General features: G+C 64.0%; 5 protein-coding genes across 9 annotated transcripts; 4 read left to right on the forward strand and 1 right to left on the reverse strand.

Annotated features, from left to right (window-relative positions):
• The first annotated feature begins 259 nt into the window (after positions 1–259).
• Positions 260–3,623, forward strand: TMEM147 (transmembrane protein 147). Its single transcript, XM_068668318.1, has 7 exons — positions 260–432; positions 1,479–1,548; positions 1,661–1,726; positions 1,807–1,943; positions 2,357–2,441; positions 2,815–2,936; positions 3,481–3,623. The coding sequence occupies exons 1-7, from the start codon at positions 356–358 to the stop codon at positions 3,599–3,601; spliced, it is 678 nt and encodes a 225-aa protein (XP_068524419.1). The 5' UTR covers positions 260–355; the 3' UTR covers positions 3,602–3,623.
• Positions 3,624–11,931, reverse strand: ATP4A (ATPase H+/K+ transporting subunit alpha). Of its 2 annotated transcripts, none has more exons than XM_068668306.1 (23): positions 11,526–11,931; positions 10,606–10,713; positions 10,253–10,312; positions 9,832–10,035; positions 9,288–9,401; positions 9,065–9,199; positions 8,848–8,965; positions 8,507–8,775; positions 7,998–8,196; positions 7,811–7,920; positions 7,583–7,717; positions 7,293–7,473; positions 6,686–6,855; positions 6,296–6,432; positions 6,061–6,211; positions 5,713–5,881; positions 5,472–5,626; positions 5,268–5,391; positions 5,012–5,157; positions 4,363–4,496; positions 4,172–4,273; positions 4,006–4,097; positions 3,624–3,900 (listed from the first exon to the last, which is right to left on the reverse strand). In XM_068668306.1, exons 2-23 carry the CDS (start codon positions 10,624–10,626, stop codon positions 3,872–3,874), a joined length of 2,955 nt encoding a protein of 984 aa, XP_068524407.1. In that variant the 5' UTR covers positions 10,627–10,713; positions 11,526–11,931; the 3' UTR covers positions 3,624–3,871. The 2 variants fall into 2 exon arrangements, with proteins under 2 accessions (XP_068524407.1, XP_068524406.1); XM_068668305.1 differs by lacking the exon at positions 11,526–11,931 and adding an exon at positions 10,974–11,510.
• A 44-nt stretch (positions 11,932–11,975) lies between these two features.
• On the forward strand, positions 11,976–17,920 carry LOC137848813 (B-cell receptor CD22-like). 4 transcript variants are annotated; one of them, XM_068668307.1, is made up of 13 exons: positions 11,976–12,401; positions 12,692–13,013; positions 13,092–13,409; positions 13,719–13,979; positions 14,314–14,568; positions 15,129–15,392; positions 15,722–15,988; positions 16,189–16,452; positions 16,547–16,646; positions 16,770–16,845; positions 16,923–17,020; positions 17,137–17,194; positions 17,294–17,920. In XM_068668307.1, the coding sequence occupies exons 1-13, from the start codon at positions 11,991–11,993 to the stop codon at positions 17,474–17,476; spliced, it is 2,877 nt and encodes a 958-aa protein (XP_068524408.1). In that variant the 5' UTR covers positions 11,976–11,990; the 3' UTR covers positions 17,477–17,920. The 4 variants fall into 4 exon arrangements, with proteins under 4 accessions (XP_068524408.1, XP_068524409.1, XP_068524411.1 ...); XM_068668309.1 differs by having other exon boundaries at positions 12,241–12,401; positions 12,588–13,013; XM_068668308.1 differs by lacking the exon at positions 13,719–13,979.
• Positions 17,921–18,046: 126 nt separating this feature from the next.
• On the forward strand, positions 18,047–19,797 carry LOC137848815 (free fatty acid receptor 3-like). The gene has a single exon (XM_068668313.1). The coding sequence runs from the start codon at positions 18,047–18,049 to the stop codon at positions 19,580–19,582; it is 1,536 nt and encodes a 511-aa protein (XP_068524414.1). The 3' UTR covers positions 19,583–19,797.
• Positions 19,798–20,614: 817 nt separating this feature from the next.
• On the forward strand, positions 20,615–23,893 carry LOC137848816 (free fatty acid receptor 2-like). Its single transcript, XM_068668314.1, has 2 exons — positions 20,615–20,849; positions 21,759–23,893. The coding sequence occupies exon 2, from the start codon at positions 21,774–21,776 to the stop codon at positions 23,151–23,153; it is 1,380 nt and encodes a 459-aa protein (XP_068524415.1). The 5' UTR covers positions 20,615–20,849; positions 21,759–21,773; the 3' UTR covers positions 23,154–23,893.
• The last annotated feature ends 2,869 nt before the right edge of the window (positions 23,894–26,762 follow it).

The raw sequence follows: 26,762 nt of genomic DNA on the forward strand, positions 1-26,762 counted from the left end.
GGTGCTGCCTGGGGGGCGTGGCCTCGAGGGAGGGGCGTGGCCTTGCAGGAGGGGGCGTGGCCTTGCAGGAGGGGGCGTGGCTTCACGGGAGGGGCGTGGCGCCGCGTTGCTGCGGATACCGACTTGCTGGGGGCGTGGTCTCACAGCGGGGGGGTGGCCTCGCTGCGTGGGGGGCGCGTGACGTCACCGCGGGCGTGGCGGCGGCGCGGGGCGCGCTGGGAGTTGTAGTCCCGCGGGGGGGGGGGGGGCGGGGCCTTCCCGCCGTGCCCCGCGCGGGCAGGGGAGGGGGAGGGGGCGGCGCGTCCCCGTGCGCGTCCCCGCGGCCGGTGGCGGTGCCCGGCGCGTGCCCGGCGCCATGACCCTGTTCCACTTCGGGAACTGCTTCGCCCTGGCCTACTGCCCATACTTCATCACCTACAAGTGCAGCGGGCTGTGCGTGGGGGACTGGGCGGCGCTGGGAGGGACTGGGCCTGACTGGGAGGGGACTGGGGGGCGCTGGAGGGAGTGGGAGGGACTGGGGAAGGCTTGGGGGGGACTGGGAGGGAGTGGGAGGGACTGGGGAAGGCTTAGGGGGCACTGGGAGGGGACTGGAGGGCACTGGGAGGGACTGGGCCTGACTGGGAGGGGACTGGGGGCGCTGGAAGGGAGTGGGAGGGACTGGGGAAGGCTTAGGGGGCACTGGGAGGGGACTGGGGGCACTGGGAGGGACTGGCCTGACTGGGAGGGGACTGGGGGGCGCTGGAAGGGAGTGGGAGGGACTGGGGAAGGCTTAGGGGGCACTGGGAGGGGACTGGGGGGCACTGGAGGGGACTGGGGGGCGCTGGGAGGGACTGGGAGGGACTGGGGGGCACTGGGAGGGGACTGGGGAAGGCTTGGGGGCACTTGGTCTTACTAGGAGGGGACTGGAGGGCGCTCGGCCTTATTGGGAGAGGACTGGGAGGCACTGGGAAGGGACTGGGGAGAGACTGGGGGGCTCTGGGCCTTACTGAGGGGGGTGGAATGGACTGGGGAAGGCCTGGGAGGGACTGAGAAGGGGCTGGGAGGGACTGGGTTGTACTGGGAGGGGGGAAGGAGCACAGGAGGGGGACCAGGAGGGACTGGGGCATACTGGGAAGCAGCTGAGAGGGAGTGGGGAGGGACTGGGGGACACTGGGTTGTACTGGGAGGGATTGGAGGGGGGAATTAGAGGGGACTGGGGGGCACTGGGGAAGGTTGGGGTGCCCTGGGAGGGGGAACTGGGAAGTGCGAGTAGGGGTGTTGTAGGACTGGAGCATACTGGGAGGAGACTGGGGCAAACTGGGGACGCTGGGCTACACAGGGAGGGGCAGACGGCTGAACTGGGATGCACCGGAGAGGGAAAGTGAGGGCGTTGGGGGGAACTGGGCATCCTGGGGGGGCTCCTGGGAGGGCTGGCGGGGGGCTGTTACCGGGGAGCACTGGGACGTACTGGGATTTACTGGTATTTACTGGTCCTGCAGCTCGGAGTACAGCGCCTTCTGGCGCTGCGTGCAGGCGGGGGCCACCTACCTGCTGGTGCAGCTGGGGAAGGTGAGCCCGGCACCCTTGGGTGGGGGTCCCTGGGGGGGTCCCTGGGGACTTGGGGGACCCCCCCCGAATTTTGGGACCCCCCCAACCCCCCCATTTCCCCCTTCCCCCCCAGATGCTGTTCCTGGCCACTTTCTTCCCCACCTGGGAGGGTCCCTCGGGCGGCTACGACCTGGTGGGGGTAAGTCTGGGGGGAGGGGGGGCTATAGGGGCGCTGTGCCCCCCCATACGCTATATTTTGGGTGTCCCCCCCCCCTCCAGGAGTTCCTGAAGGCCACGGTGGATGTGGCCGACCTGGGGGGGCTGCAGCTGGCGCTGGGCAGGGGTGCGGGGAAGGGGGAGCACCGCATCCTGGTGGCCGCCATGGGCTGGGCCACGGCCGAGCTGCTCACCTCCCGGTACGTGGGGGGGGGTCTGGGGGGGGGGCTACGGGGACGTATGGACATCTATAGGGCTCGGGGGGGGGTATGGGACCCTATGGGGGGCTATAGGGGATGGGTGGGGTTGGAGGGGGGTGTGGGGGTCTTACAGGAGGGGGGGGGAGGGGGCTATAGGGAGGGTTGGAGGGCTGGGGGGGGGTCTATAGGGGATTTTGGTGCCTATAGGCGCCCGTAGGACAATACAGGGCCTTTTGGAGGGGGTGGGGGTCACCTATAGGGACCTGGGGACCCCTATAGGGGGATCTGTGATGGATTCAGGAGAAGTGGGGGGTTCTATAGGGGATTGGGGGGGGGCTATAGGGGATTGGGGGGGGCTGTAGGGGATTGGGGGGGGGTTGGGCCCGTTTTTGAGGTTTTTGCCCCCCCCCCAGCTGCGTCCCGCTGTGGGTGGGGGCGCGCGGCATCGAGTTCGACTGGCGCCACGTGCAGATGGGGCTGGACTCCAACATCAGCCTGGTAAAGGGGGGGGGGTATTTTTTGGGTGGGGGGCAGGAATCCCCTTTTATTGCGGGGGATCTGCCCCAGGAAGGGGCAAATGGGGAGGGCAAAGTGTGTGTGTGGGGGAAAGCGTTCCCTGGGGGGGGTTATTGCCTTTATGGGGGGGCTGTTGTCCTTGGGGGGGGGCTGTTTTCCTTAAGCGGGGTGGGTTATTGCCCCCGGGGGTGTTATTGCCTTTGGGGGGGGGGGGGCTATTGTCCTTAAGGGGGGGTGTTATTGCTCCAAGGGGGGGTTGTTATTGCCCCTGGGGGGTTTTATTGCCCTGGGGGGGTTGTTATTGCCCCTGGGGGGTTTTATTGCCCCCCCCAGTGACGTTGCCCCCCCCCCCCAGGTGCGCCACGTGGCAGCGGCGGCGCTGCTCTGGGCCTCGGGGCGCCACGACCTCCCCCCCCGCCTGCGCCTGCCCCTGGGGGGGCTCCTGGTGGCCGCCGCCTACGAGGGCTTCCTCACCGGGTGGGAGGGGCTACAAGGGGGGAGGGGCTACAAGGGGGAGGGGCTACAAGGGGAGGGGCTACAAAGGGGGAGGGGCTACAAATGGGGAGGGGCTACAAGGGGGGAGGGGCTACAAGGGGGCAGAACATGGGGGAGAAACGGGTGGGGCTTCCTCGGGATGGGCGGGGCCACAATGGGGCGGGGCTAAAAGGGGAGGGGCTACAAGGGGGCGGTGCCACGAGGGGGAGGGGCTACAAGGGGGGGCAGGACCCAGGGGAGAGACGGGGAGGGGCTGAAGGGGTGGGCGGGGCTTATCGGGGTGGGCGGGGCTTATTTGGGTGTGGGTGGGGCTTATGCTGGGGGTGGGTGGTCCCTTGGAAGTGGGCGGGGCTTGTCTCCAGAGGGGAGGGGTCCTGGGGCGGGGCTCGGGGAAGGGGGCGGGGCTTGAGGGAGGGGGTGTGGCTTCCAAGTTGACTCTGGGAGGGGCCTCAGTGGGGATGGGCGGGGCCTTGCCCCCCCGGAGGGGGCGTGCCCCACTGAGGCCCCGCCCCTTTTTTTCCCACAGGTGGGTGGGGCAGGCGCTGGCGCTGGGGCCCTGGGGGGCGCTGGGGGTGCGGGCGCTGGGGGCAGCGGCGCTGGGGCTGGGGGCGCTGCGGCTGCTGGTGCCCCTCCTGCCCCCCCCCTGAATAAAGCCCGCGGTGTCCCCGACTCCTTTATTGTCACAATTGGGGGGGGGGGTACATTTTTTTGGGGGTGAGGTCCCAGGTTTTTGGGGGGGGGGTCCTGATGTCCTGGTGGGGGGGTCCTGGAGTCCTGGGGTGGGTCCCGCTGTCCCTGGGGGGGGTCCTGGAGTCCTGGGGGGCGTCCTGGTGTTGTGGGGGGGGTTCTGAGTGTCCTGGGGGGGATGGAGGTGGGGGCAGAGACCCCCCCCCCATTCCCCTTGCAGGGCAGCAGCCTCAGTAGTAGAGCTCGCGGTCCCACCAGCCTGGGGGGTAAAAAGGGGGTGAGGGGGGGGGTCCTGGGACCCCAAGGGGGGGGTCCAGAACCCCTGGGGGGGGCATAGGACCCCTGGGGGGTGGGGGGGACTGACTCCCTGGGTGCCGCCGCACTCCCAGCTTGCGGATCTCGTCGTAGATGAGGATGAGGAGGCCGAAGGGCATGGGCACGAACCACCACTGGAACCTGCGGGGAGGGGGCGCTCAGGGGGGGGCCTGTTTGGTATTTTTTTGGGACGGGGGGGGGACGGGGGGGCCCACCGGATGGGCATGAAGTTGAAGATGTTGGGCATCCCGGGGCAGTAGCAGAGGAAGCAGCCGATGGACACCTGGAAGACGATGGCGATCACCAGGATGTGGTTCCTGCCGGGACACAGGGGGTGGGTGTAAAACGGGGGCCCCTATAGCACCCATGGGTGCCGGGGGGGTCCCCGTAGCCCCCCCGTAGGCACCGGAAGAGGCCCTGCTGCAGCAGGGAGAGGCGCCGGGTCTTGCGGATGAGGACGTCGGCGATCTGGCACATCTCGATGCTGATGAAGAAGACGGTGTAGCACGTGTACTGCTGGTAGCGGCGCTGCTCGAAGGTCTGCGGGGAGACTGCGGGGTCGGGCGGGGGCCGAGCGGGGACCATATGGGGCTGTATAGGGCTGTATGGGATCCATATGGGGCTGTATAGGGCTGTATGGGGCTGTATGGGATCCATATGGGGCTGTATAGGGCTGTGTGGGGGCTGTATGGGATCCATATGGGGCTGTATAGGGCCATGTGGGGGCAGTATGGGGCCGTGTAGGACCATGAGGGGCTGTATGGGGCCATATGGGGCTGTATGGGGTGTACAGCAGCTGTATGGGGGCCATATGGGGACATGGGGGGGCCACAAAGGGCCGTATGGGATCCAAGTAGGGCTGTATGGGGTCCATATGAGGTCATATGGGGGCTGTATAGGGGACCTACGAGGCCGTGTGGGGCTGTATAGAGACCATACGAGGCCACACGGGGGCCATATGGAGCTGTATGGGGCTGAACAGCGACCACATAGGGCCAAATAGGGCCAAATAGGACCAAATAGGGCCAAATAGGGCCAAATGGGGCCGCACGCACCCACTGCTGCCCGTAGCTGTCCTGCAGCTCCTGCTCGTGGGTGTCCTCCCAGCGCGGGCGCAGCCCCAGGCAGAGCAGCGGCCACCACCCCTCCTGCGCCATGGCCACGAAGTAGTCGGTGAAGCCGGCGAACGACTGGATGGCGCCTGCGGGGACGGCGGCGGGCACGCTGGGCGTGGGCCCCCCACACCCCCAAAAACCCGCCCCCCCCCTCTACCTCCGGGGGATGGGGGTCCGGGCCCCGCCGCCCCCTCACCGATCTGGAAGTAGGAGTAGGCGGCCAGGGGCTCGTTCACCAGGCGGTCGCGCCGGGGGTTGCGCGGCTTCAGGTGCATGATGTCGCTCTCGGCGCGCTCGTAGGCCAGGGACACCGAGGGGAACTGCATTGGGGGGGGGAAAACTGGGGACGTGGGTGGGCTGGTGGGGGTGAGACGGGGTGGGGGGGACGGCGGGGACTCACGATGTCGGTGCAGAGCTCGATGAAGAGGATGGTGATGCAGCCCAGCGGCAGCGGCACGCTGGCCGTGATGTAGATGAGGTAGGGCGTGAGCTCGGGGATGTTCTTGGTCAGCGTGTAGGCGATCGACTTCTTCAGGTTGTCAAAAATCAGGCGGCCTTCGCAGGGGGGGGGGTAGCGGGGTCAGCTGGAGGTCAGTCCGCCTCTCTCCCCCCCCCCCATTTTTGTGTGTCCCGCGTCCCACCTTGCTCCACGCCGGTGACGATGGAGGCGAAGTTGTCGTCCAGCAGGATCATGTCGGCCGCGTTCTTGGCGGCGTCGGAGCCGGCGATGCCCATGGCCACCCCGATGTCGGCGCGCTTCAGCGCCGGGGAGTCGTTCACCCCGTCCCCTGTCACCGCCACGATGGCGCCCTGGGGACACGAAATTTAGGGGGGGGAGCGCTGGGGTGCCCCCGATATCCTCCCAGTGCCCCTGCACCCACGCAACGTCCCCAGCTCCCCCAAAGCCTTCGCGTTGTCCCCGTGTCCCCAGTGTCGCCCTCTTCCCCAACACCCCCCCCGTGTCCCCAGTGCCCCCCCAGTGTCCCCACCAGCCGCTGGCAGCTCTCCACGATGACAAGTTTCTGCTGCGGGGACGTCCGGGCAAAAACCATCTCCGGGTGGGCGCGCAGGATCCCCTCCAGGACGCCCGGCTCCATGCCAGCCAGCTCGGCCCCCGTCACCACCCGTGCCCGCGCCTGCCTGCGGACACCGGACACTGGGTTTCCCCGGTCTGGGGGTTCCCCCCGTCACCCCCCCCATGCCCCTGGGGACGTCGGGTCCCACCTGGGGTCCACCTGCTCCAGGGGCACCCGCAGCCGCGCCGCCACGTCCTCGGGGGTCTCGCTGCCCTCTGAGATGATGCCGACGGCGGCAGCGATGGCCTTGGCCGTGATGGGGTGGTCACCGGTCACCATGATCACCTGGGGGGGGGGCGGGGACGGACAAGGGGGACGCTGGCGTGGTCCTGCTGTGCCCTCACACCCCTGTCCCCATCTCCCCCCCTCCCCTTTATCTCCTCGCTCATCCCCATCCCCGTGTCCATTCCGTGTCACGTCCCCTCCGTGTCCCCCCATCCCCTCCGTGTCCCCCCCATCCCCCCCGTGTCCCCTCCATGTCCTCCCCCGTCCTCATTTCCCTCCCCATCCCCTCCACCCCCCTGTCCCCATGTCCCACCCTGATGCCCGCCGTGCGGCACTTGAGCACAGCGCGGGGCACGGTGGCCCGTGGGGGGTCGATCATGGCCACCAGCCCGGCGAAGCAGAGGCCCACGGCCACCTCGGGCAGCGCCTCGGGGTCCGTCCCCGCTGCCACCGTCCCTGCGGGCAGCCAGCGCGCGCAGAACCCTGGGGACACGGCAGAGACAGGGGGGTGTTGGAGCACGACCCGTTTCCCTCCCCGTGTCCCTGTGTCCCCCTCCCAGCCCTGTTATGTCCCCCATTACCTCCCCGTCCCCTTTATGTCCCCATGTCCCCCATGTCCCTGTTCCCCCCCCAGCCCCATTATGTCCCCCATTCCCTCCATGTCCCACTATGTCCACGTGTCCCCCCGTCTCCCCCCATGTCCCTAATTCCCCTCCCAGTCCTCTTACATCCCCCATTCCCCCATGTCCCCCCATTTCTCCCCACATCCCCACTCCCCCCCACATCCCCCTCCGTCCCCCCCTCCCTCCAATACCCCACTATCCTCCCCATGTCCCCAACTCCCCCCACGCCCCTGCTATCCCCACACCCCACCGCACCCCTCCCCAGTCTCCCCCACGTCCCCCCCCGGCGCCACTCACCCAGGACGCGCTCCCCGCGGCCCCCCAGGTCTGCATAGGCTCCCTCGAAGGCCTCCCGCCACTGGGCGTCCAGCGGCAGCTCCTGCCCCTTGATCATGACGGTGCTGCAGCGCTCCAGCACCCGCTCGGGGGCCCCCTTCAGCACCAGCAGCTGGCGGTCCCCCGCCGCATGCACCGAGAGCTGCAAGGGGGTCCCCTCCCGGTCACCTCCACCCAACCGGCGCCCCGGGGGAGTCGTCCTCTCCTCCCCATCCCCCCTTATCCTTGGTGCCCCGGGGTGGGGTCCCCACCTGGAACTTGTTGGTGGAGTTGAAGGGCAGCTCGGCCACCTTGGGGAAGCGTCCCCGCGCCTCCGACACCGTCCCCACCGTCACCTCGGCGAATTTCAGCAGCGCCGTCTCCGAGGCGTCACCGATGACCTCGCGCTGCGGGAGCGCGGGGCTTGGTGGGGTCCTCTATGGGGGTCCACCGAGCCCACGGGGCCCACCGAGCCCACCACGGCCCCTCCATGGCCCCACCTTAGCCACGGGGACGTTCTCCTGGCCAGCCTTGAACTGGGCCCTGTTGCAGAGGGTGACGACGCGGCTCAGCAGTGTCCACGTCTCCGACGACTGGTCGAAGCTCTGACCTGGTGGAGGGGACGTGGGTCACCGTGGGGGGGGTCCCCAGCCCGGACGGAGGGGGAGGTGGGGGCGCCCGGCTCACCCGACTGGTCCTCGGTGGTGTCGGCCGTGTGGATCTGGTTGTCGAACCAGAGGTGCGCCACCGTCATGCGGTTCTGGGTGAGGGTCCCGGTCTTGTCGGAGCAGATCACGGAGGTGGAGCCCAGCGTCTCCACCGCCTCCAGGTTCTTCACCACGCAGTTCTTCCGTGCCAGCCGCTTGGCCGTCAGTGAGAGGCACACCTGGGGCAGGGGCACCCTGTCAGGGCTCTGGGGAACCCCGGAGGTCCTCGAGCCCCCGTGTGATCCTAGGCACCTTCTGGAGCTTCTGGAGCCACAGGGACCTCCTGGAGGGCACTGGATACCCACAGACCCATGGGGGACCCCTTGGGCCCGTATGGCCCCCACATTTTGTGATGGACCCACGGGGACTTCCCGGGTCTCATGGGATGTCTGAGGATCCATGGGGAGTCCCAGTCCCCTCTAGCACCCATGGGACCCACCCACAGCCCAGGCTGCCCTACAGCCCCTCCCACAACGCCCCAAGCCATACTGTGACTGTGGCCAGCAGCCCCTCGGGGACATAGGCCACGACGATGGCCATGAAGAAGACCATGGCACGGAGGAAGGGGTATCCGATGACCATGGCCACCACGAAGAAGGTGGCACCGAAGAAGATGGCGAGGCCGGCGATGATGTCGACGAAGTGCTCGATCTCGATGGCGATGGGCGTCTTCTCGTTCTCCACGCCCGAGGCCAGGCTGGCGATGCGCCCGATGATGGTCCGGTCGCCCGTGTTGATCACCAGCCCCGTGGCCGTCCCTGCAGGGGAAGCCTGGGTGTCAGGATGGGGACCGGCTGGGACACGGGGTGCCCGGCTGGCATCTGGCCCACCTTCCAGGCACATGGTGGAGAAGAAGGCGATGTTGCGGGTCTCCAGGGGCGAGTCGTGGGTGCACTCGGGTGACCGCGTCTGCGGCTCGGACTCCCCCGTCAGCGACGAGTTGTCCACCTGGGAAGGGGGGGGGGGGGAACACATGGCTCAGCCCAGGGTAACCCAGGCCTCCTGGTGCCCATTTCCCCTCCGTCTGGCCCCTGTGCCCGCGCCCACCTTGCAGCCCTGGGCAGAGATGATGCGGATGTCTGCGGGCACTCGGTCCCCGCCTTTGATCTCCACCAGGTCCCCAACCACCAGCTCGTTGGCGTTGATCTGCAGCTTGTCCCCTTCCCGGATCACTGTGGCTTGCTGTGGTTGACACAGGGACCCCGTGGGATGAGGGACGGGGTCCCATCGCGTGCCTCAGGGGTTCAGGTCGTGGGTACGCCCCCCTCACCTGGGGGACGAGGTTCTTGAAGCTGGCGATGATGTTGGTGCTCTTGAACTCCTGGTAGTAGCCAAAGCAGCCGGTGACGACGACGACGGCAATGAGGGCGATGGCGAGGTAAAGCTGGGGGGGGGGTGAGGGAGAGAGGATCAGGCCACAGGACAGCTCCCACAGTGGGACCCCCCTCCCAAAACCCATCCCATAGAGGTGGTGAGGACCCCAGTGTCCGGGCGTCCCCACCAAGGGGATCCAGGCATCTCCCTGGTCAAGATGGACCAAGATGTCCCTCTGCCCTCAAGGTGTCCCAGCTCCCCAAAGGGTCCCAGGTGTCCTTACACCTCCAGAGGGCCCCAGAAACCCATATTCTCCCCCCAAAAAGGGTCCCTGGAGTCCCCCCCCCTCCAGCACCACAGAGGGACCCAGGCATTCAGAAGGTCCCAGGAACCTGGGGACTCCCTGAAGCCACCCACGTTCCCCTCTCCCAAAGACCCCTGGCTTCCAGGTGTCCCCCCACCAGGTGCCACCCCCCCTTAGCTCTCTGCCCCAGGCGTACGTTGTCGGCGCTGCCGCGATCACCCTGCCCCTCCTGCACGCCGTAGGCGATGAGGCAAATGGCCGCTGCCACCCACATCAGGCACTGGAGCCCCCCGGCCAGCTGCCGCCCAAACTTGACACACTCTGGGGTCCCCCGGGGGGGGCGCAGCTCGTTGGGGCCGTCCCGCAGCAGCCGCTCAGCCGCCACCGCCCCCACCAGGCCCTGGAGGGGTCAGCACGGCTGTGAGGTCAACAGGGAGCGTGGGGGTTGTGGGGTTGAAGGGTTGTGGGGTTGGTGGGGTCAACAGGGCTCATGAGGGTCTTGGGGTTGATCAAGGGGGCTGAAGGGTTTTGGGGTCAGCAGGGTCAACGAGGCTGATTGGGGTCAATGTGATGGGGTTGTTAGGGTCGGCACGGGTCATAGGCCGGGGGCTGCTCACCTTGGTGATGCTGGTGCTGTACTTGGCCTCCAGGTCGGGCAGTTCGAGCTTGTGGTCATCCTAGGGGCACCAGCCTCAGTGCTGACCCCTGGACTCCGCGTCCTCCAGTGTCTCCCAGTATTGCCCAGTGACCCTACCAGTGCCCTATGGACCTGCCCAGTCCCCTCTTGACCCTTGACCCAGTCCTCTCCAATGCCCCCCCCCCCCCCCCCCCCCCGGTCCCGCCCAGTGACCCATTAACCTGTGTTGACCTCCCAGTCTCACCGGTTGACCTCCCAGTGCCCTCCATTGACCCTCCCCATCCCCTTACCAGTGTCCCCCACTGGTTCCCGTTCCCTCCCAGTGCCCCATACCACATCCATCTCCTTCTTCATGTCCTCCAGCCGCTCCTGCTTGCGGCGGCCACGGCCCTTTGGTGCTTTGGGGGCGGCCGGGCCCCGTGGCCCCAGCTCGTAGCTCTCCTGGGGGTCAGGAGTTGGGGGTCAGAGGGTCGGCTGGGGTTGGGGGTGGTCCCTCCACCCTCCCCTCCAGCATCCCACTGCCATCTCTCCCCTCATTTCCTGCGTCCTCCTCTCCCTCCAGGTGTCCTGCTGTCTGTCCCTCCACCCACCCATCCCTCTGTCCATCCGTTCTTCCTTCTCATGGCCCATCTCCATCATCTCCATCTCCATCTCCATCATCTCCATCTCCCCCACGTCTCCCGCCCCCCCCCAGCCCTCACCTCCTTCCCCATGGCAGCTCTTGGTGGCTCCCAGCAGCTCCCAGTGGCTCCCAGTCTGCTCCCGACCTCCCTTTATAGCCCCGGGAACCGCCTCAAGGTGACCTCGCCCTGGGTCCCTCCTGCAGTGGGGGGGCACTGGGTGCCCGGGTCCCCTTGGAGGGACGCTGGGGGCAGGGGGCCAGGATGCCTGGGTGCCCCCTGTGCTCCCTGAGGTGTTCCTCCCTGAATCCTCTGGGGGCAGAGGGTTGTGGGGCTGCCCCACTGAGGAGCAGGGAGCCTGGGTCCCCCTGGAAATTAGGGTTGGGGTCCCCTTGGTTTTGGGATTGGGGTGGGGGGGAGCAGGAAGCTGGGGTTTGTGTGGGACACTGGGGGACACCTGCGTCCCTTGGGGGGGGGGGGGGCAGTAGGGTGGGCTCCCAGACACCAGGGTCCCTCCCAAGACCAGGTGCCCTCAGAGTGCCCTTGGTGCTCCTTCTCCCTGTCTCCCCCCGCTACTCCCCCTTATCAGTTGTGTTCTTATCAGCCTGCGGAGGGACGGATGCTGGGTCCTACCTGTCGCTTAGTTAATGGTTAATTACTGATAGCTTATCAGCCTCCTCCTGGTGCCTCGTGGGGGGGGGGGCAGTGAGGGGCATTTAGGGGTCCTGGAGAGGTTTTTGGGGACCCAGGTGGTGTGGGTGTACCCCTCCCTGAAGTGTCCCTGGGGGGCTGGGCTCCCGTCATGCCCCTCTCTGCCCCCGTGATCCCCCACAGGGGAACTGAGAGCATCTGGGCTCCCATCTGCCCTGCTCGGCTCCCCAGGGAACCCCAGCGAGGCAAAGGGGGTGGGGATGTTAATGGCAGGGGGCTGTGGGGGTCACGGAGACCCCTTTGGGCAGGGGGCCTATGGGGTGGCACCAGGGGAGCCCGTGGGGTGGTTCCAGTGACACCCAAAACCCTTGGTTCCCTTGGGGCTAGGGGGGGAAGGGGGGGGGTCTGTGGGGTGGTTCCCCAGGACCCCTTCGGCTGGGGGTGTCTATGGGGTGGCCCCCCAGAACCCTGGGACCCCTGGGGTTGGGGGGGGTCTATGGGGTGGCCGCCAGAACTCTGGAACCCCTGGGGTTGGGGGGTCTGTGGGGTGGCCCCCGGACCTCTTCCTTCCCTTTAGAGCCACGTGCGTACGGGGAAGCCCCGACAGCAACCAAGACCCCCGGAGAAGGGGGAAGGAAGTGGGCTCGGCTGCCTTTGAGCGGGGGAGGACGTTGGCACCCGGATGCTTGGGCCCCCCCAGTGCCCCAAAGGGGCGGGGAGTGGGGATGGGGCCAAACGCAGACACTGGGCACCCCTAACGCCTGGGTCCCCCAAACTCCTGGGTCTCACCCCCCTGTGCAGGGGCTTTGGTCTCCCCAGCCATGTGGTTCTTCATCTGCCTCTTCTTCCTCATCCCAGGTAGGAACTGAGGGGGGAGGGGGGGCTTTTGGTGGGGAAGTGGGGACCCAAAAAGGGTGGTGGGTCCTGGGGGAGATGGACAGGGGGGCTCCACACGGCTCTGGGGGACCCTGCTGGACGGGGTCCCCACTGGGCAGTGCTGGGGGGGGAGGGTGCCAGCTCTGGGGTCCCTGCTGCCCTTGGCAGGTGCTGCCCCAGCCGCCTGCCCGAAACCAGTGACGGGCCCGGAGGAGGTGGTGGCTGGGCTGGGCTCCTGCGTCCTCATCCCCTGCCGCTACAACCTGTGCCAGGTGGGAACCAGCACCCGCCTGCCCGCCCTGCGCTGGCTGCAGAAGCCTGTCTACGACCACAACCGCCGCGACTACGTTGGGGGGCTGCTGGCGAGCACCGCCACCGGTGCCACCAGCTCCAGGGCCAGGATCAGGCTGGCGGCGTCCCCCCGGCCCCACGCCCCCACTGCCACCACCGCCTATGCGGAGGGGGACTGCAGCCTGGTCCTGTCCCATGTCCGGGCTGAAGATGCCGGTGAATACGGGCTGCGGCTGGAGGCCAACAGCTCTCGCCCCAGACATGGCCTGCGCTGGTTCCACAAAGTCGTCCTCAACGTCACCGGTAGGGACCGGCTGCCCGCTGTGCCCCCCCGCTGTGCCCCCGTTGTTACAACCAACCCTACACCGGTGCCTCTTGCAGATGCCCCCCCTGCTCCCCACCTCTGGCCAGACCCACAACCCCTCGTCGAAGGGCGCATGACCACCCTGGGGTGCTGGGTGCCCCCTGTCTGCCCCGAGGACACGGTCACCCTTGCCTGGGATGGGCCAGCCTCCAAAGTGGCAGGGGCAAAAGTGCAAGCCTGGACCCCTCCAGACCATGCTATGGTCCCCTCGGCCATCGGCATCAGCTTGGACTTCAACCCCACCTGGTACCATGACAAGTCCAACCTCAGCTGCCTCCTGCGAGGGGCTGACGGGAAGACTGTGGCCCAGGCAACCCGCCAGCTCCAGGTCCACTGTGAGACTTGGGGGTGTGCATATGTGCATCCCTAGGGGGTCCTGGGGTGGCTACGGGGGGGGGGGGGGGGGGGGGGGTTGGTGGAGATATGTGTTTCTATGTGGCTCTGGGTGGGCCGAGAGAGGTCCCTGGGGTGGCTATGAATGTTCTGGGCATCGACAGGGGGCTGAGGGGATCCCTCAAAGGTCCGGTGGGGACCCTCCAGGGTGTTCTGGAAGGATTGTGGAGGTGCCTGGGGTGTCTGTAGGGTTCTGGGGAGTGCATATTGGGCTTGTACTGCTCCATACTGGTCCTTACTGGTCCCACCAGATGCTCCGTGGGATGTGCGGGTGGAGGTGACGCCAGCATCCCCAGTCCGCGAGGGCTGGGAAGTGACACTGAGCTGCCACGACTCTGCCAACCCCCCGTCCTTCATCTACTCCTGGAGCCTGAACGGCCTGGTGCTGTCCTCCAGCATTGACAAGCTCCTCCTGCGGTCAGCCCAGGTCCACGACGGTGGCACCTACCGCTGCCGTGCCACCAACGCCGTGGCGTCAGTCGAGTCCTATCCCACCGACCTCGAGGTCTACTGTGAGTAGGACAAGCTGGTGGCATGGGGGGGGAAGGGGGAGGTGGTTGCATGGGGGAGGGCACAACAGCTGCCAATGACGCCAAGAGCCACCCCTTGACCAACCTGCCAATCATCCATAGCCCCAGCCCTTGACGAAGCTCTGTCACCTCTAGCCCCATCCTTTGGGGTCCCAATGCCCGTCCTTGCTGGCTTCACCCCTTCCAAGATGCCTGCCCGTGTCACCCCCCCCCTTGTCCCAGGGGACGCCTGACAATTCCCCTTCCCTCCTCCCCTTTCTGCCCCCGTGCACGTGGCTGTCCTACCACTGCCCCCAACCCATATGGCTGTCCCTAGATGCCCCGCGGGATGTGCGGGTGGAGGTAACGTCCCCTGTCTGTGAGGGCAAAGAAGTGACGCTGAAATGCCGTGACTCTGCCAACCCCCCGTCCCACACCTATGCCTGGATCCTGGAGGGCCAGATCCTGCCTCACAGCTCAGCCCAGTTCCGTCTGTGGCCGGTCCGGGAAGTGGATGGTGGCTCCTACCGCTGTCAGGCCACCAATGACATAGGGACGGCTGATTCCCCCCCAACTTTCCTTGAGGTCTACTGTGAGTGAGGCAAGATGGTGGTACAGATGGGGGGGGTAGCCTAGATGGCCACAGGGCAGACAGGGTGGTGGTAGGGGTGGCCGAGATGGCCATAGGGTGGCCAAGAGGTGGGCAGGGTAGAAGTAGGGGTGGCCGAGATGGCCATGGTGTGTCCAAGGTGGTATGAAGGGGTGGTCTAGGTGGCCGTGGGGTGACCGAGGGGGTGGTAGGGGTGGCCTAGATGGCTGTGGAGCAATCAGGGTGGTAGTAGGGGTGGCTTAGATGGTCGAGGTGGTTACAAGGTAGTCAAGGTGGTAGTAGGCATGGTCTAGATGGCCCCAGGGCATCCAAGGTGGTAGTAGGGGTGGTGTAGGTGGCCATGGAGCAGTCAGGGTGGTAGTAGGGATGGCCTAGACGGCCACAAGGTAGTCAGGGTGGTGGAAGGGGTGGCCTAGATGGCCATGAGGTGGTCCGGATGGTGATAGTAGTGGCCTAGATTGCCACGGGGAGGCTGAGGTAATGGTAGGGGTGGCTTAGATACCCCTGGGGTTCCCTGCCCTAACCCCACTGCCCCACACCAGACCAGCCCAGGAATGCCACCCTGACGGTACTGAACCCCCTTCCGGTGCTGGCGGGGACCCGTGTATCGCTGCACTGTGAGCTCGGCCCGGCCCACCCGCCTCCGTCCGCCATCCTATGGCTGCGCAACGACCGCCATCAGGCCTCCACCACCGGCCCCATCTTCAGCTTCACCGCCGAGCCCACCCGAGCCAGCACCTACCGCTGCGTTGGCCAAAACGTCGCTGGCTTCACCCAATCCCCACCCCTTGCTGTCATCGTCTGGTGTGAGTGGTGGTTTCAGGACAGTCCCCCAGTCAACACCGGGCTCCCCGTGGGGCTTTGTGCCCTCCGTGTTTCGTGCCTCCTTGCTGCCGTTCTGCCCCCAAGTGATGGTTTTGAGAGCCTAAAATTACCATTTTGGGTTCTTCCAACACCACGGGAAGGTTTCAAGCCCTGTCATGGCAGTTTTGAGACCCCCCCCCCCCCCTCCATCCCTAAATGATGGTTTCATTGCTCCTATCCCCCCTTACCATTCCATGAGTGCTCAAGGGACAGTTGTGATCTCCCAGTCACTATTTCAGCCCCCCCAAAATGTTGGTTTATCTCCCTACAGATCCACCCCAGGCTGTTTGGATGCGTCAGAGCCCCAGGGGGGAGCTGGTGGCTGGGAGAGGCCCAGTGTGGCTACACTGTGAGGCTGGTGTGGCCGAGCCCCCCCTCTACAACATCAGCTGGTTCAAGGGGGGGCAGCGGCTGCCGGCCTCTGGCCCCAGACTGCTGCTGCCTGGTCCTGAGCCCACCGATAGTGGCACCTACATCTGTGAGGTCCGAAATGTCGCAGGGGCTGCCCGCAGCGCCCCCACCACCCTCAACATTCTCTGTGAGTTACAACCCCTCCCTTACCAGGGTCTGGGTGAGGGACCCTGATACCTCCAAAGTGACCCAGGGGACCCCAGGGTGTGGGTGAGGGACCCCAACACCCCCGCGGGACCCAGTGGGACCCCAATGTCCCCAGTGGGACCCTGGTGGCCGTGCCCCCCACCGGGGAGCTGGGTCCTCAGGCACTGATGCTGGGTGCAGTTGGGCCACGGTCCGTGGAGCTTGTGCCGGATCCAGGAGAGGAAGTGTATGAGATGACCAGCGTGGTCCTGCACTGCCGCGTGTCCGCCCAGCCCCTGCCCGATGTCTTTGAGTGGTTTCGTGATGGTCGAACCCTGGGCCGGGCCTCTAAGGACCGGTGGGTGCTGAGTGCCGTGGGCATCCAAGAGTCTGGACGCTACCGCTGCCGCGCCACCAACTCCATCACCTCTGCCGACTCCCCTGATGTCACCATCACAGTCTACTGTAAGGGATATGGACACCCTTGGGATGTCCTCCTGGCCTGGGTGGCCGGGAAGGACACTAGTGTCTTCATCTTCCCGTTGCCTCTCCCTTGTAGACACCAGGGCCACCATCCTGCGGAAGACCTTCCTGGGCCTTGGTGTGGGGCTGGGCAGCCTCCTGCTGCTGGGTGCCCTTGGGTGCTTCCTCCGCCGCCGGTGAGACTGAGCACCCGGGTGTCCAAGCGTCACTGCTGCTCCCTGGCTACCTGGGTGCTCCTGGGGCCCCCAGGTGCCACCGCGTCAACCCTAGGGGACCCAGCTACCCAAGTGTCCCTGCAGGTGGCAGCGGCAGATGGCAGCTGATGAAGAGCCGGTTGTGGAGCCGTCGGGGACCTTCTTCCTCCGCAACAAAAAGGTAGCAGACCCCCTCCCCGCCATGGCCACCTGGGTCACTCTTGGTGACCCACACCCACACCCGGGTCCCTCCTGCAGCCTCGGCCACCTGCGTCCCCACAGCCACCCCACAGTGCTGATGACACCATCAGTTACTCATCACTGGTGTCCCCTCCTGGCTCTGGACCTGTCCCCAGGTAATGTTTCCCCCCTCCAGTCTTGCCCTTTCTGGACAAGACCCAGGCATCACGGCACCCCTGTTTTCCTCCCCCCCCCCCCCCGCCATCCTATTGTTCGCTCTGTCCTCGCACAGGGTGCAAGGGGACACTGTGGTCTACAGCGTCCTCAAGAGGAACGACGGAGCTGCGAAGGTACCCTTATGTCCCCACCACGTCACCCTGTGTCCCTCCACGCACCCAGTGTCCTTGTCACCCCCTGCGTCCCATCACATCCACCATCTGTCCCCCCAGGCCACCGAAGGACCCGACTATGAGAATGTCCCCTCTGGTCCCAGGAGCAGAGCTGGGGACAGGGACGGGGACAGGGACGGGACACTGCTCTATGCTGCTCTGGCGTTGTCCCCCCCAGTGACAGCCCAGGAACATGCTGGGGGCATGGAAGATGCTGTTGAATACGCAGCCCTGCGGCACTGAGACTCTGGTGACATGGGGACACCAGGATGGAGGAAGGTGGCCACCAGGGTGATGTGGGGACATCAGGAAATATCCACTGGGACATGGGCAAAGTGGGGATATGGGGACACAGGACAACGGCCACTGCAGAGGACATGGGAATGGGGGATGTGGGGACTCGGGCAAATGGCCACCACAGAGATGTGGTCACAGGGGGAGTGACAGCCTGATGGTGACACCGAGGGCAGGGGGACATGGGGGACTCCAGAGGTGTGGGGCATGGCCTCGAGCATCGTGACATGTCACCGTGGGGGGGGGGGGGGGAGGGGACACACACATGCAAAACCAATGCCAAGACCACAGCCACCGCTACCCTTGGACACTTGCCAGGACAGGGACATGCTGGGGACATGTCACAGCCACCGAGGGAGCTGCCACCAGCAATAAATTCCTCCTCTGGGTTAACCGAGTGTCCCCTTTCCAGCCATAGTGGCTGCTCCCGTGGTCACACTGCGGTGGGGGGGGCGAGGGGGGGCAGCTGGGGAAGGAGAGGAGAGGCAACCCAGGTCCCTTGGGTGCTGTAGGGCAGGGATGGGGGTATTTATTCTTGTCCGTCCCTCCCCGCTGCTGTCTATCCATCTGTCTGCTGCCACGGTAGGGTTCATTCTCCTTCTCCTTTTCAACAGCCCCCCCTTGCCCTCTCTCCCAGCCTGGGCTCCCCAGCCCGGAGCCACCCCCTTCCCTCCCCCTCCCCCCCCCGCCCACCCTGATCTTCTGGCACCCCCCAGATTACCCTGGAAGCCCCCAGCCACCCTCCTAAGACCTTCACCCCCAACCCAGGGACCTGCTGCCCTGAACCCTGGTAGACCCCAACCACCGTTGGCCACCCCGAGGGAGCCTGAGCAGATCGCGGTCCCCATCAGCTGCCCCATCTGGAGGCCCCACTGGATCCCGGCTGCAATGTCGGCCCCCCCCTTCGCCATCAACCACCGCCTGTGCCTGGTGGTCTACGCCGGCGCCTTCACCCTGGGGCTGCCCCTCAACCTGGTGGCCCTGGTGGCCCTGGGGGTGGCGGCGCGGCGCCGGCGCCTGCTGCCCACTGACGTCCTCCTCCTCAACCTGACCGTGGCCGACCTGGCGCTGGTGGCCTCCCTGCCTGTCCGCATGGCTGAGGCTGCCTGGGAGGCCACCTGGAAGCTGCCCCCGGCCCTCTGCCCGCTCTTTGTCTTCCTCTTCTTCACCAGCATCTACCTCACCACCCTCTCCCTCACTGCCCTCAGTGTCGACCGCTACCTCAGCGCTGCCTTCCCCGTCCAGTACCGCCAGCGCCGGCGCGCAGCCCACGCTGCCGTGGCTGCCGCTGGCTCCTGGGCAGCTGCCTTGGGCCACTGCAGTGTGGTCTATGTGGCTCGGCCCGGCGCGGCGGGCAACGGCACGGCCTGCTACACCCGCTTCGCCGGCCCGCAGCTGGCCACCTTGCTGGCCCTCCGCCTGGAGATCTTCCTGGTGCTCTTCTGCCTGCCCCTGGCCATCACCGCCTTCTGCTATGGCCGCCTGGTCTGCATCGTGGCTGCCCTCCCCACCGCCGCCCTGGGCAGGAAGCGGCGGGTGGTGGCCCTGGCGGCTGCCACCACGGCGGCCTTCGTCCTCTGCTTTGCCCCCTTCAACGTCTCTCATGTGGTGGGGTACCTACGGCAGGAGAACCCACCCTGGAGGGCCTATGCCGTGCTGCTCACCACCCTCAATGCCTGCCTCGACCCCCTCATCTTCTGCTTCTCCTCCGCCGCCCTGCGACGGGGCCTCCGGCAAGTCTGGGATGCGATGGGGCTCGGTTCGCTCCGGGCCAGGTGCCGGGCACCCTCTGAGCGAAGCGGGGGTCTTCCTGGGGGGGCTGGAGGCGAGGCATTGGGCTTGTTGGCGTGTCTGGGGGTCGGTGGTGCTGAGCTGGAGGCATCTCAGGGGGCTTCAGGCCTAAGAGAGCCCCAAGGCAGGGCTTTGGAGGCTTGGGGCAGCTGTGGGGGTCCCCAGACATCTGGGGATGGGCTTGGGGGTGACAAGGGGCAGAGCCAGGCTGGAGCTTCTGGGGTGGCCGTGGGTCCTTGGGCTGGGCTCTGTGACCTGGGTTGAGTCAGCCCCTTCCATCCTTCCCCGTTCCCTTGCCTTTACCACCTCCCCCCAAAGGTTCAGGGCCATGGGGGTGTATGTATGTGTGGGGGAAGGGACATGGATGCCTGGGTCCCCTCCTGGTTCCGGGAGAGCCAAGTGGGTGAAGGTACGGGACGGGCTGGGAACCTGGGTGCCTGCATCCTCTCCAAGCTCCAGGAGAGCCAAGTGGGTGAAAGGAGGATGGGGGAGGGGAAATGGGGGGGGTTGGTGAGAGCATGGTTTCCTTCGTGGTTCCTCCACTCCCAGAAAGCTTCTGGGGGCTTTCCGAGTGCCCTGGGGCTGTGCTGGGCAGGTGCCCCCTCCCCGTTATCAGGGCAGCGCCTGGGGAGGGGGCACTTTCCCGCTGCCATCCCCGATGGCCAGGCAGGACCCTAACCCTAACCTAACCCTAACGGCCCTCCCCAGCCCCCCAACCGCAGGGGTCTCCTGCTGTGAGCCGTGATCCCAGGCGTCTGGGCTGGCCCCTAACTCAGGCGAGCCGTGGCACCAGGAAGGGGGGGTGTGGGTGGGTGGGGGGTGTCTCTCCCTCCCCCGTGGCTAAATAAACATCCCTCATCCAGTGGCTAAAAATAGCTCAGTGGCTATTCCCAGGCCCTTCCCCACCCTCTCTCCCCTCCCCTTCCCACAGTGTGTTCTCCCTCCCTCCCTCCCGTCCCTACCCTCCCTCTCATCTGCCAGTTTGGTGACGAGGCCACCAGTGGGCCCTGGGATGCTGGGGAGTGTGGGGGAGGGGGAGATGGGGAAGGCCCCAGGGTGGTGATTGGGGGCACCCAGTGGAAATGGAGCCCTCCCCCCCCCAGCTTCTCCCTCCCTCCCTCCCTCCCTCCCCTTCTGCTGGTTCCTCTGCGGACGTGTGCCCACGAACGTGGCTGCTGTCTGCGGTCAGGAAACTTCAAACTTCCTCGACGTCGTTCAAAGCCACTTCCCCCCCCCCCCCCCCCGCAACCCCCCCGGGGGACACAGATGTCCTGGGAACCCATCGGTCTGGGATTTCCCCCTCTGCTCCCCAGCCATACACACCCCCCAGGCAGACACAGGCATCCCGGGGACTCCAGCATCCAGGTGCCCCCCTGGACGCGTTGTCCACCACCCCAGAAGAGGCAAGCACCCATCAGGGACCCCCCACACCCCCCCTTCCACCCCAGACCGTGGCCCCTCCCCAGGGAGTGCCCTGGGCTGTAAGAGGAGGCACCCGGCCGGCTGGGTCCCATTGGTACCAGGAGCTGAGGTGAGCACAGGATGGGGTCCAGATGGTGGTGGGGTGGGGGGGGTGGTGGGAGGGTGGAGAGAAGGCAGAGGGGATGGATGATGGGCAGGGACTGGAAGACAACCTAGCTGGGGGGATGTTTTGGGTCCTCTCCCCACAGGATAGGGAAGAATCCCTGGGAGGTGATGTGGGGAGACAGACTGGTTCCCCCACAGCTGGAGTGTGTGTGTGGGGGGGGGGGTACCAGAAGGAACTGGGAGAAGCTGGGTGGGGGGGGGGAACTGGAACACAGGTGCCATAGGAAGTCGACATGGTATAGGGGAGGGGGCTGGAGGGTGCTTGGGATGCTCAGGTCCAGCCTTCCTCACCTCTAAAGTGTGTGGGGGAGACACAGGTCTCCTCCCCTTTCCACCCCCCCCCCCCCCCGACATCTGGGTCCCAAGGGGGTGGTGGGGGTGGGTGGGTGGGTGGGAGGGATCAGACTCTTTGGTCCTCCTTATCCCACTCCATCCCTGATAAGTGACTCAGGGGCTTGGCAGAGGGGACCCAGGCACATGTCCAGCTGCTCCCTTCCCTCCCCCCCCCCATCACCACCACCCCACGCCGAGCAGGAAATGAGTTAAACAAATCAGGGTGGCACCAGACGCCCTGGTGTCTGGGTCGCCTTTGGGAGTGGGAGGAAGTGGTGGTGACAGGAGGGCTGCTTGGACACCTGGATCCCCTCAGGGTGCACCAGTAGGAGCAGTGCAAGAACCCCCCGCCTCCAGATGTCCTCTCCAAGTCCCCTCGGGGTCCATTGGTTGGAGTAGGACAAGCCACCCAGCTGCCTGCATCTCCCCCCAAACATGAGTCACACATGTAGCACTGCGTACCCCTTCCGCCCACCCTGTCCTCCCCACATCCCCTTTACAGGCCTACGTTTCTCTGCAGCGCTGTCCTGACACCATGTTGATCCTCATTGCCTATGTGTTGACCTTCATTGTGGGCTTGCCAGCCAACATCTTCACCTTTGTTACCCTCCTGTGCAAGGCACGCCGCCGTGTCAACCCTGCTGACATCCTCCTGCTCAACCTGACCATCGCTGACCTCTTCCTCCTCCTCTTCCTCCCTTTCAAGATGGCAGAAGCAGCTGCTGACATGACCTGGCCCTTACCAATTGTCCTCTGCCCTGTGGCCAACTTCTGCTTCTACTCCAGCATCTATCTCAGCAGTCTTTTCTTGGCAGCACTCAGCGTTGAGCGTTATCTTGGTGTTGTCTTCCCCCTCCAGTTCAAGAACAGGCGGAGGCTGGGGCGGACAATGGTTGCCAGCGCCTTCCTCTGGCTCTTGGCCTGTTCGCATTGCTCCATTGTCTTTGTGGCACAGTATCATGATGATGGTCATAGACAATCCACAGTATCGAAGCTTGGTAGTTTTGTGGACAACGGTTCTCGGGGCTTTAGACCAGATGGCTCCATGGTCAATGGGTTCAAGCCAGGTGGCTATGGGATGTCCAACCCTGATGGCTTCAACCGCAACAGCTTTAACCCCAGTGGCCCCATAATCTCCAGCTCTGATGGCCCCATCTCTACTGGCTTCAGCCCAAGTAGCTCTGGAGTCTCCAGTTCTGATGACTTCAATTCCAAGGTCTTCAAGATCTACAACCACAATGGCTCCATGGTCAATGGTTCCAAGACTTCCAATGGTGACATCTCTGTCCCCAATGGCTCCAGGATCTCCAGTCCCAGTGGCCCCAAGACCTATAACTCCAAAGTCTTCACCAACAATGTCACAACCATCCCTGGCATCTCCACTGCTGATGTCTCCTGGATCTCCGACATCCACAGCATGACTGTTCCCAACCATCTTGCTGCTTCTAGAAGCCACAATGATACCAATAGCAACAGTACCTACAAGTGCTATGATGACTTCTCACAGGAGCAGCTGAGCTTTGTCCTCCCACTGCGGCTGGAGCTATTTCTTGTTCTCTTCCTCCTACCGTTTGCTGTTACCGTTTTCTGCTACATCAACTTTGTGCGGGCTCTCCTTGCTCGGCCTAATATTCCACTGGAGAAGAAGCAACGGGCTGTGGGTTTGGCTGTGGCCACCATGGTCAATTTTGGGGTTTGCTTTGCACCCTACAACATCTCGCATGTGGTAGGTTTTGTGCTGCATAAGAGCCCAGAATGGAGGTCCTATATTTTGTTCCTCACCAGTCTTAATGCTGCTCTTGACCCTTTCATCTTCTACTTCTCCTCCACGGCTATACAGAAGGCTGTGGCTGGGGTGGTGGTGGCTGTGAGGGACAAGCTACGAGCCATGGTGGTCTGTTGTTATGGGGAGTGACCCTATGAGCACGCCCTGCCCAGGATGTGTCTTGCTGACACAATGCTTTAGGGGGTAGGGTGGGGGACACGACACGGACATGGTCAGAAAAAGGGCCTCACCATAGGGGCTATGGATTTGATTGGGTAAGGGCAAGTGGGGGTCTGGATTTGGGGGTGGGGTGGGGTTGCACTTTGAAGGGCTTTGGAAAATGGTGATGTTTCCAATGTCCATGAGGTTATAGTCATCTTGGACCAGTGGATCTGAGTCGTGGCATCAATCAGTGTCAGGTCAGGGGGATATCTCCAATGTCTTTGGGGCCACGCTGATGAGTTTGAAGTTAATGGTTTCTACTGGTCTCTAATCTTCATGGAACCAAGGCTTCTTTGGTGCCATGAGGCCAAGGCCTTTGTGGATTGGAGGGTCTACACGGATCCATGTGGACATCTTGATCTCTGACCTCTGTGGATTGCGGGCCTCTGTCCCTTGTGGCCCACACCATCCCTACCATCCCACGCCCTGTGCACCAAGCAAGGAGTCTGGAACTGCTGGACTGGCTGCAGAGCCACAGGCAGGGCCCCACGGAGGTGGTGCTGGTAGCCACCAGCCCAATGCTGTAGGAACAGATGCAACGGTACTTCCCGTGGGTATTGCACAGTCTGCACACCCCTCCTCCCTCCTTGCTGAGTACTTGGAGGGGTCAGGATGCAGGACAGAACAACAATAGCTCACCTGCAGGGAGAATAAATGTGGAGAAATAACTGAAATCTGAGGCTTTGGCTCTGTCACAGACCCTCTCCCCCCACACTCCCACAAATTAAAAAGAAAAAAAACAAAAACCCTCATGCTCCTTCCCCCCAGATCCAGAGCATCCAACCCCCAATATGTCTGTCTGCCTCCCTCTAGAAGCCCCCTACTGTGTCTCCCTCCCTCCCCCCCCCCCAAAATCCCTGTGACACATGCCCCCCCCTCCCCCCCAGAAGCTCTATATGTTCTCCACTTATGAGGGTCTTGGGGAGCTCTGGGTGGTCCTGAGGGGCTGTGGGAGAACATTCAGGAGTCTGAGGTATATTTGTATGATGATGGGTTCTGAGGGGGTTGTAGGGGCAGTGTGTGTTTGTGGGGGGCACTGGGAGGATTTTGGGGGTATTGGGTAGCTCTGGGTCAGGTTCCTCTGTGTTTGCTTTTTCTCAGCAACCCTAAACGTATCCCAGGTCAGGTTCTCCAGGGCTAGGGTTTTGAGTATCCTAATTTTTGGTGTTTGGGTTTTGAGCATCTTAATTTTTTGGGTTAGGCTTTTGAGTGCCCTAATTTTTGGGGATAGGGTTTTGAGCATCCTAAGTAGTTGGGTTAGGGTTTTGAGCATCTTATTTTTTGGGTTTGGGTTTGGAGCATCCTAAGTTTTCGGAATGTGGTTTGAAGCATCCTAAGTTTTTGGGTTAGGGCTTTTAGGCATAGGTCTTCATGGGTTTAGTGTGTTAAATAGTTTGGGTTAGTTCTGTAGGGATTTCGAGGGTTTTTAAGGTTAGGGCTTGAGGCTTTCTTGTGTAAGGGCGGTGGTAAGGGCTACAGTTAGAGTTGGTGCTGGAAAATGTTGTTCTCGAACACTCGGCCTGTGATTGGCCATACAGGCTGGCCAGGGAATGCTGGTAGGTGTAGTTTTCCGGCACCGGGCTTCCGGGAGGCCATGTTGGGTGCCGAGAGCATACTGGGAGATGTAGTTCTCGGACTCCGGACTTCCGGGACGCCATGTTTGGTGCTTAGAGCATGCTGGGAGCTGTAGTTCTCGGACTCCGGACTTCCGGGAGGCCATGTTGGGTGCCCAGAGCATACGGGGAAATGTAGTTCCGGGACTCCGGACTTCCGGGAGGCCATGTTGGGTGCTTAGAGCATGCTGGGAGATGTAGTTCTCAGACTCTGGACTTCCGGGAGGCCATGTTGGGTGCCCAGAGCATACCGGGAAATGTAGTTCTGAGACTCCGGACTTCCGGGAGGCCATGTTGGGTGCCCAGAGCATATCGGGAAGTGTAGTTCTCTGGAACTAGAGTTAGGGTTAGAGGTTGGGGTAGGGGTTGGGGGTGGGGGTTAGGGGTTAGTGTAGGGGTTAGGGTTAGAGGGTTAGGGTTAGGGTTAGAGGGTTAGGGGTATGGGTTAAGGTTAGGGTTAGGGCCTTAGGGTTAGGGGTTAGGGTTAGGGTTCGGGTTAGGGTTCGGGTTAGGGTTCGGGTTAGGGTTAGGGTTAGGGTTAGGGTTTGGGTTCGAGTTCGGGTTAGGGTTAGAGTTCGGGTTTGGGTTAGGGTTCAGGTTCGAGTTAGTGTTCGGGTTAGGGTGCGGGTTCGTGTTTGGGTTAGGGTTAGGGATCAGTTTCGGTTTCGGGTTCGGGTTCGGGTTAGGGTTAGGGTTCGGGTTCGGGTTAGGGTTTGGGTTAGGGTTCGGGTGCTGGTTTAGGTTAGGGTTCGGGTTCAGCGCCGCCTGGACACCTTTAAGCACGGGGCCGCCCTGACACTTTTAAGCGCGGTGGCGCCCGGGCACATTTTAGAGCGGCGCCGCCCGGACACATTTTAGCGCGGCGACACTTGGGCACATTTAATCGCGGCGTCGCTCGGACACATTTAAGCGTTAAGTTTAGGGTTAGGGTTAGGGGTTAGGGTTAGGGTTAGGGTTTGTTTTCGGGTTCGGGTTAGGGTTCGGGTTGGGGTTTGGGTTAGGGTTCAGTTAGGGTTTGGTTTTGGGTTCGGGTTCGGGTTCGGGTTCGTTTTAGAGTTAGGGTTCGAGTTCGGGTGTGGGTTCGGGTTCGGGTGCTGGTTCGTGTTAGGGTTCGGGTTCAGGTTCGGTTTGGGTTCGGTTTCAGGTTCGGTTTATGGTTAGGGTTCGGGTTCGGGTTCGGGTTCGGGTTCAGGTTAGGGTTCGGGTTCGGGGTAGGGTTTGGGTTTGGGTTAGGGTTAGGGGTTAGGGTTAGGGTTATGGGTTAGGGTTAGGGTTATGGGTTAGGGTTAGGGTTAGGGGTTAGGGTTAGGGGTTAGGGTTAGGGTTAGGGTTAGGGGTTAGGGTTAGGGTTAGGGGTTAGGGTTAGGGCTAGGGGTTAGGGTTAGGGTTAGGGGTTAGGGTTAGGGTTAGGGGTTAGGTTTAGGGTTAGGGGTAGGGGTAGGGGTAGGGGTAGGGGTAAAGGTAGGGGTAGGGGTAGGGGTAGGGGTAAGGGTAGGGGTAGGGGTAGGGTTAGATCCGTTAGGGTTGGGGGGTCGGGGGTTAGGGTTGAGGGGTCAAGGGGTTGGGGGTTTAGGGTTAGGGGGTTAGGGTTAGATCCGTTAGGGTTGGGGGGTAGGGGGGTTGGTGGCTTAGGGTTAGAGGGTTAGGGTTAGATCCATTAGGGTTGGGGGGTCGGGTGTTAGGGTTGGTGGGTCAGGGGGTTGGGGGGTTTGGGTTAGAGGGTTAGGGTTATATCCTTTAGGGTTGGGGGGTCGGGGGTTAGGTTTAGGGGGTTGGGGGGTCGGGGGTTAGGGTTAGAGGGTTAGGGTTAGATCCTTTAGGGTTGGGGGGTTGGGAGGTTGGGTTGGGGGGTCAGGGGTTGGGGGGTTAGGGTTAGAGGGTTAGGGTTAGATCCGTTAGGGTTGTGGGGTTGGGGGGTTATGGT

This window comes from Anas acuta, unplaced genomic scaffold, assembly GCF_963932015.1.
Source record: "Anas acuta unplaced genomic scaffold, bAnaAcu1.1 SCAFFOLD_177, whole genome shotgun sequence".
Lineage (NCBI taxonomy): Eukaryota > Metazoa > Chordata > Aves > Anseriformes > Anatidae > Anas > Anas acuta.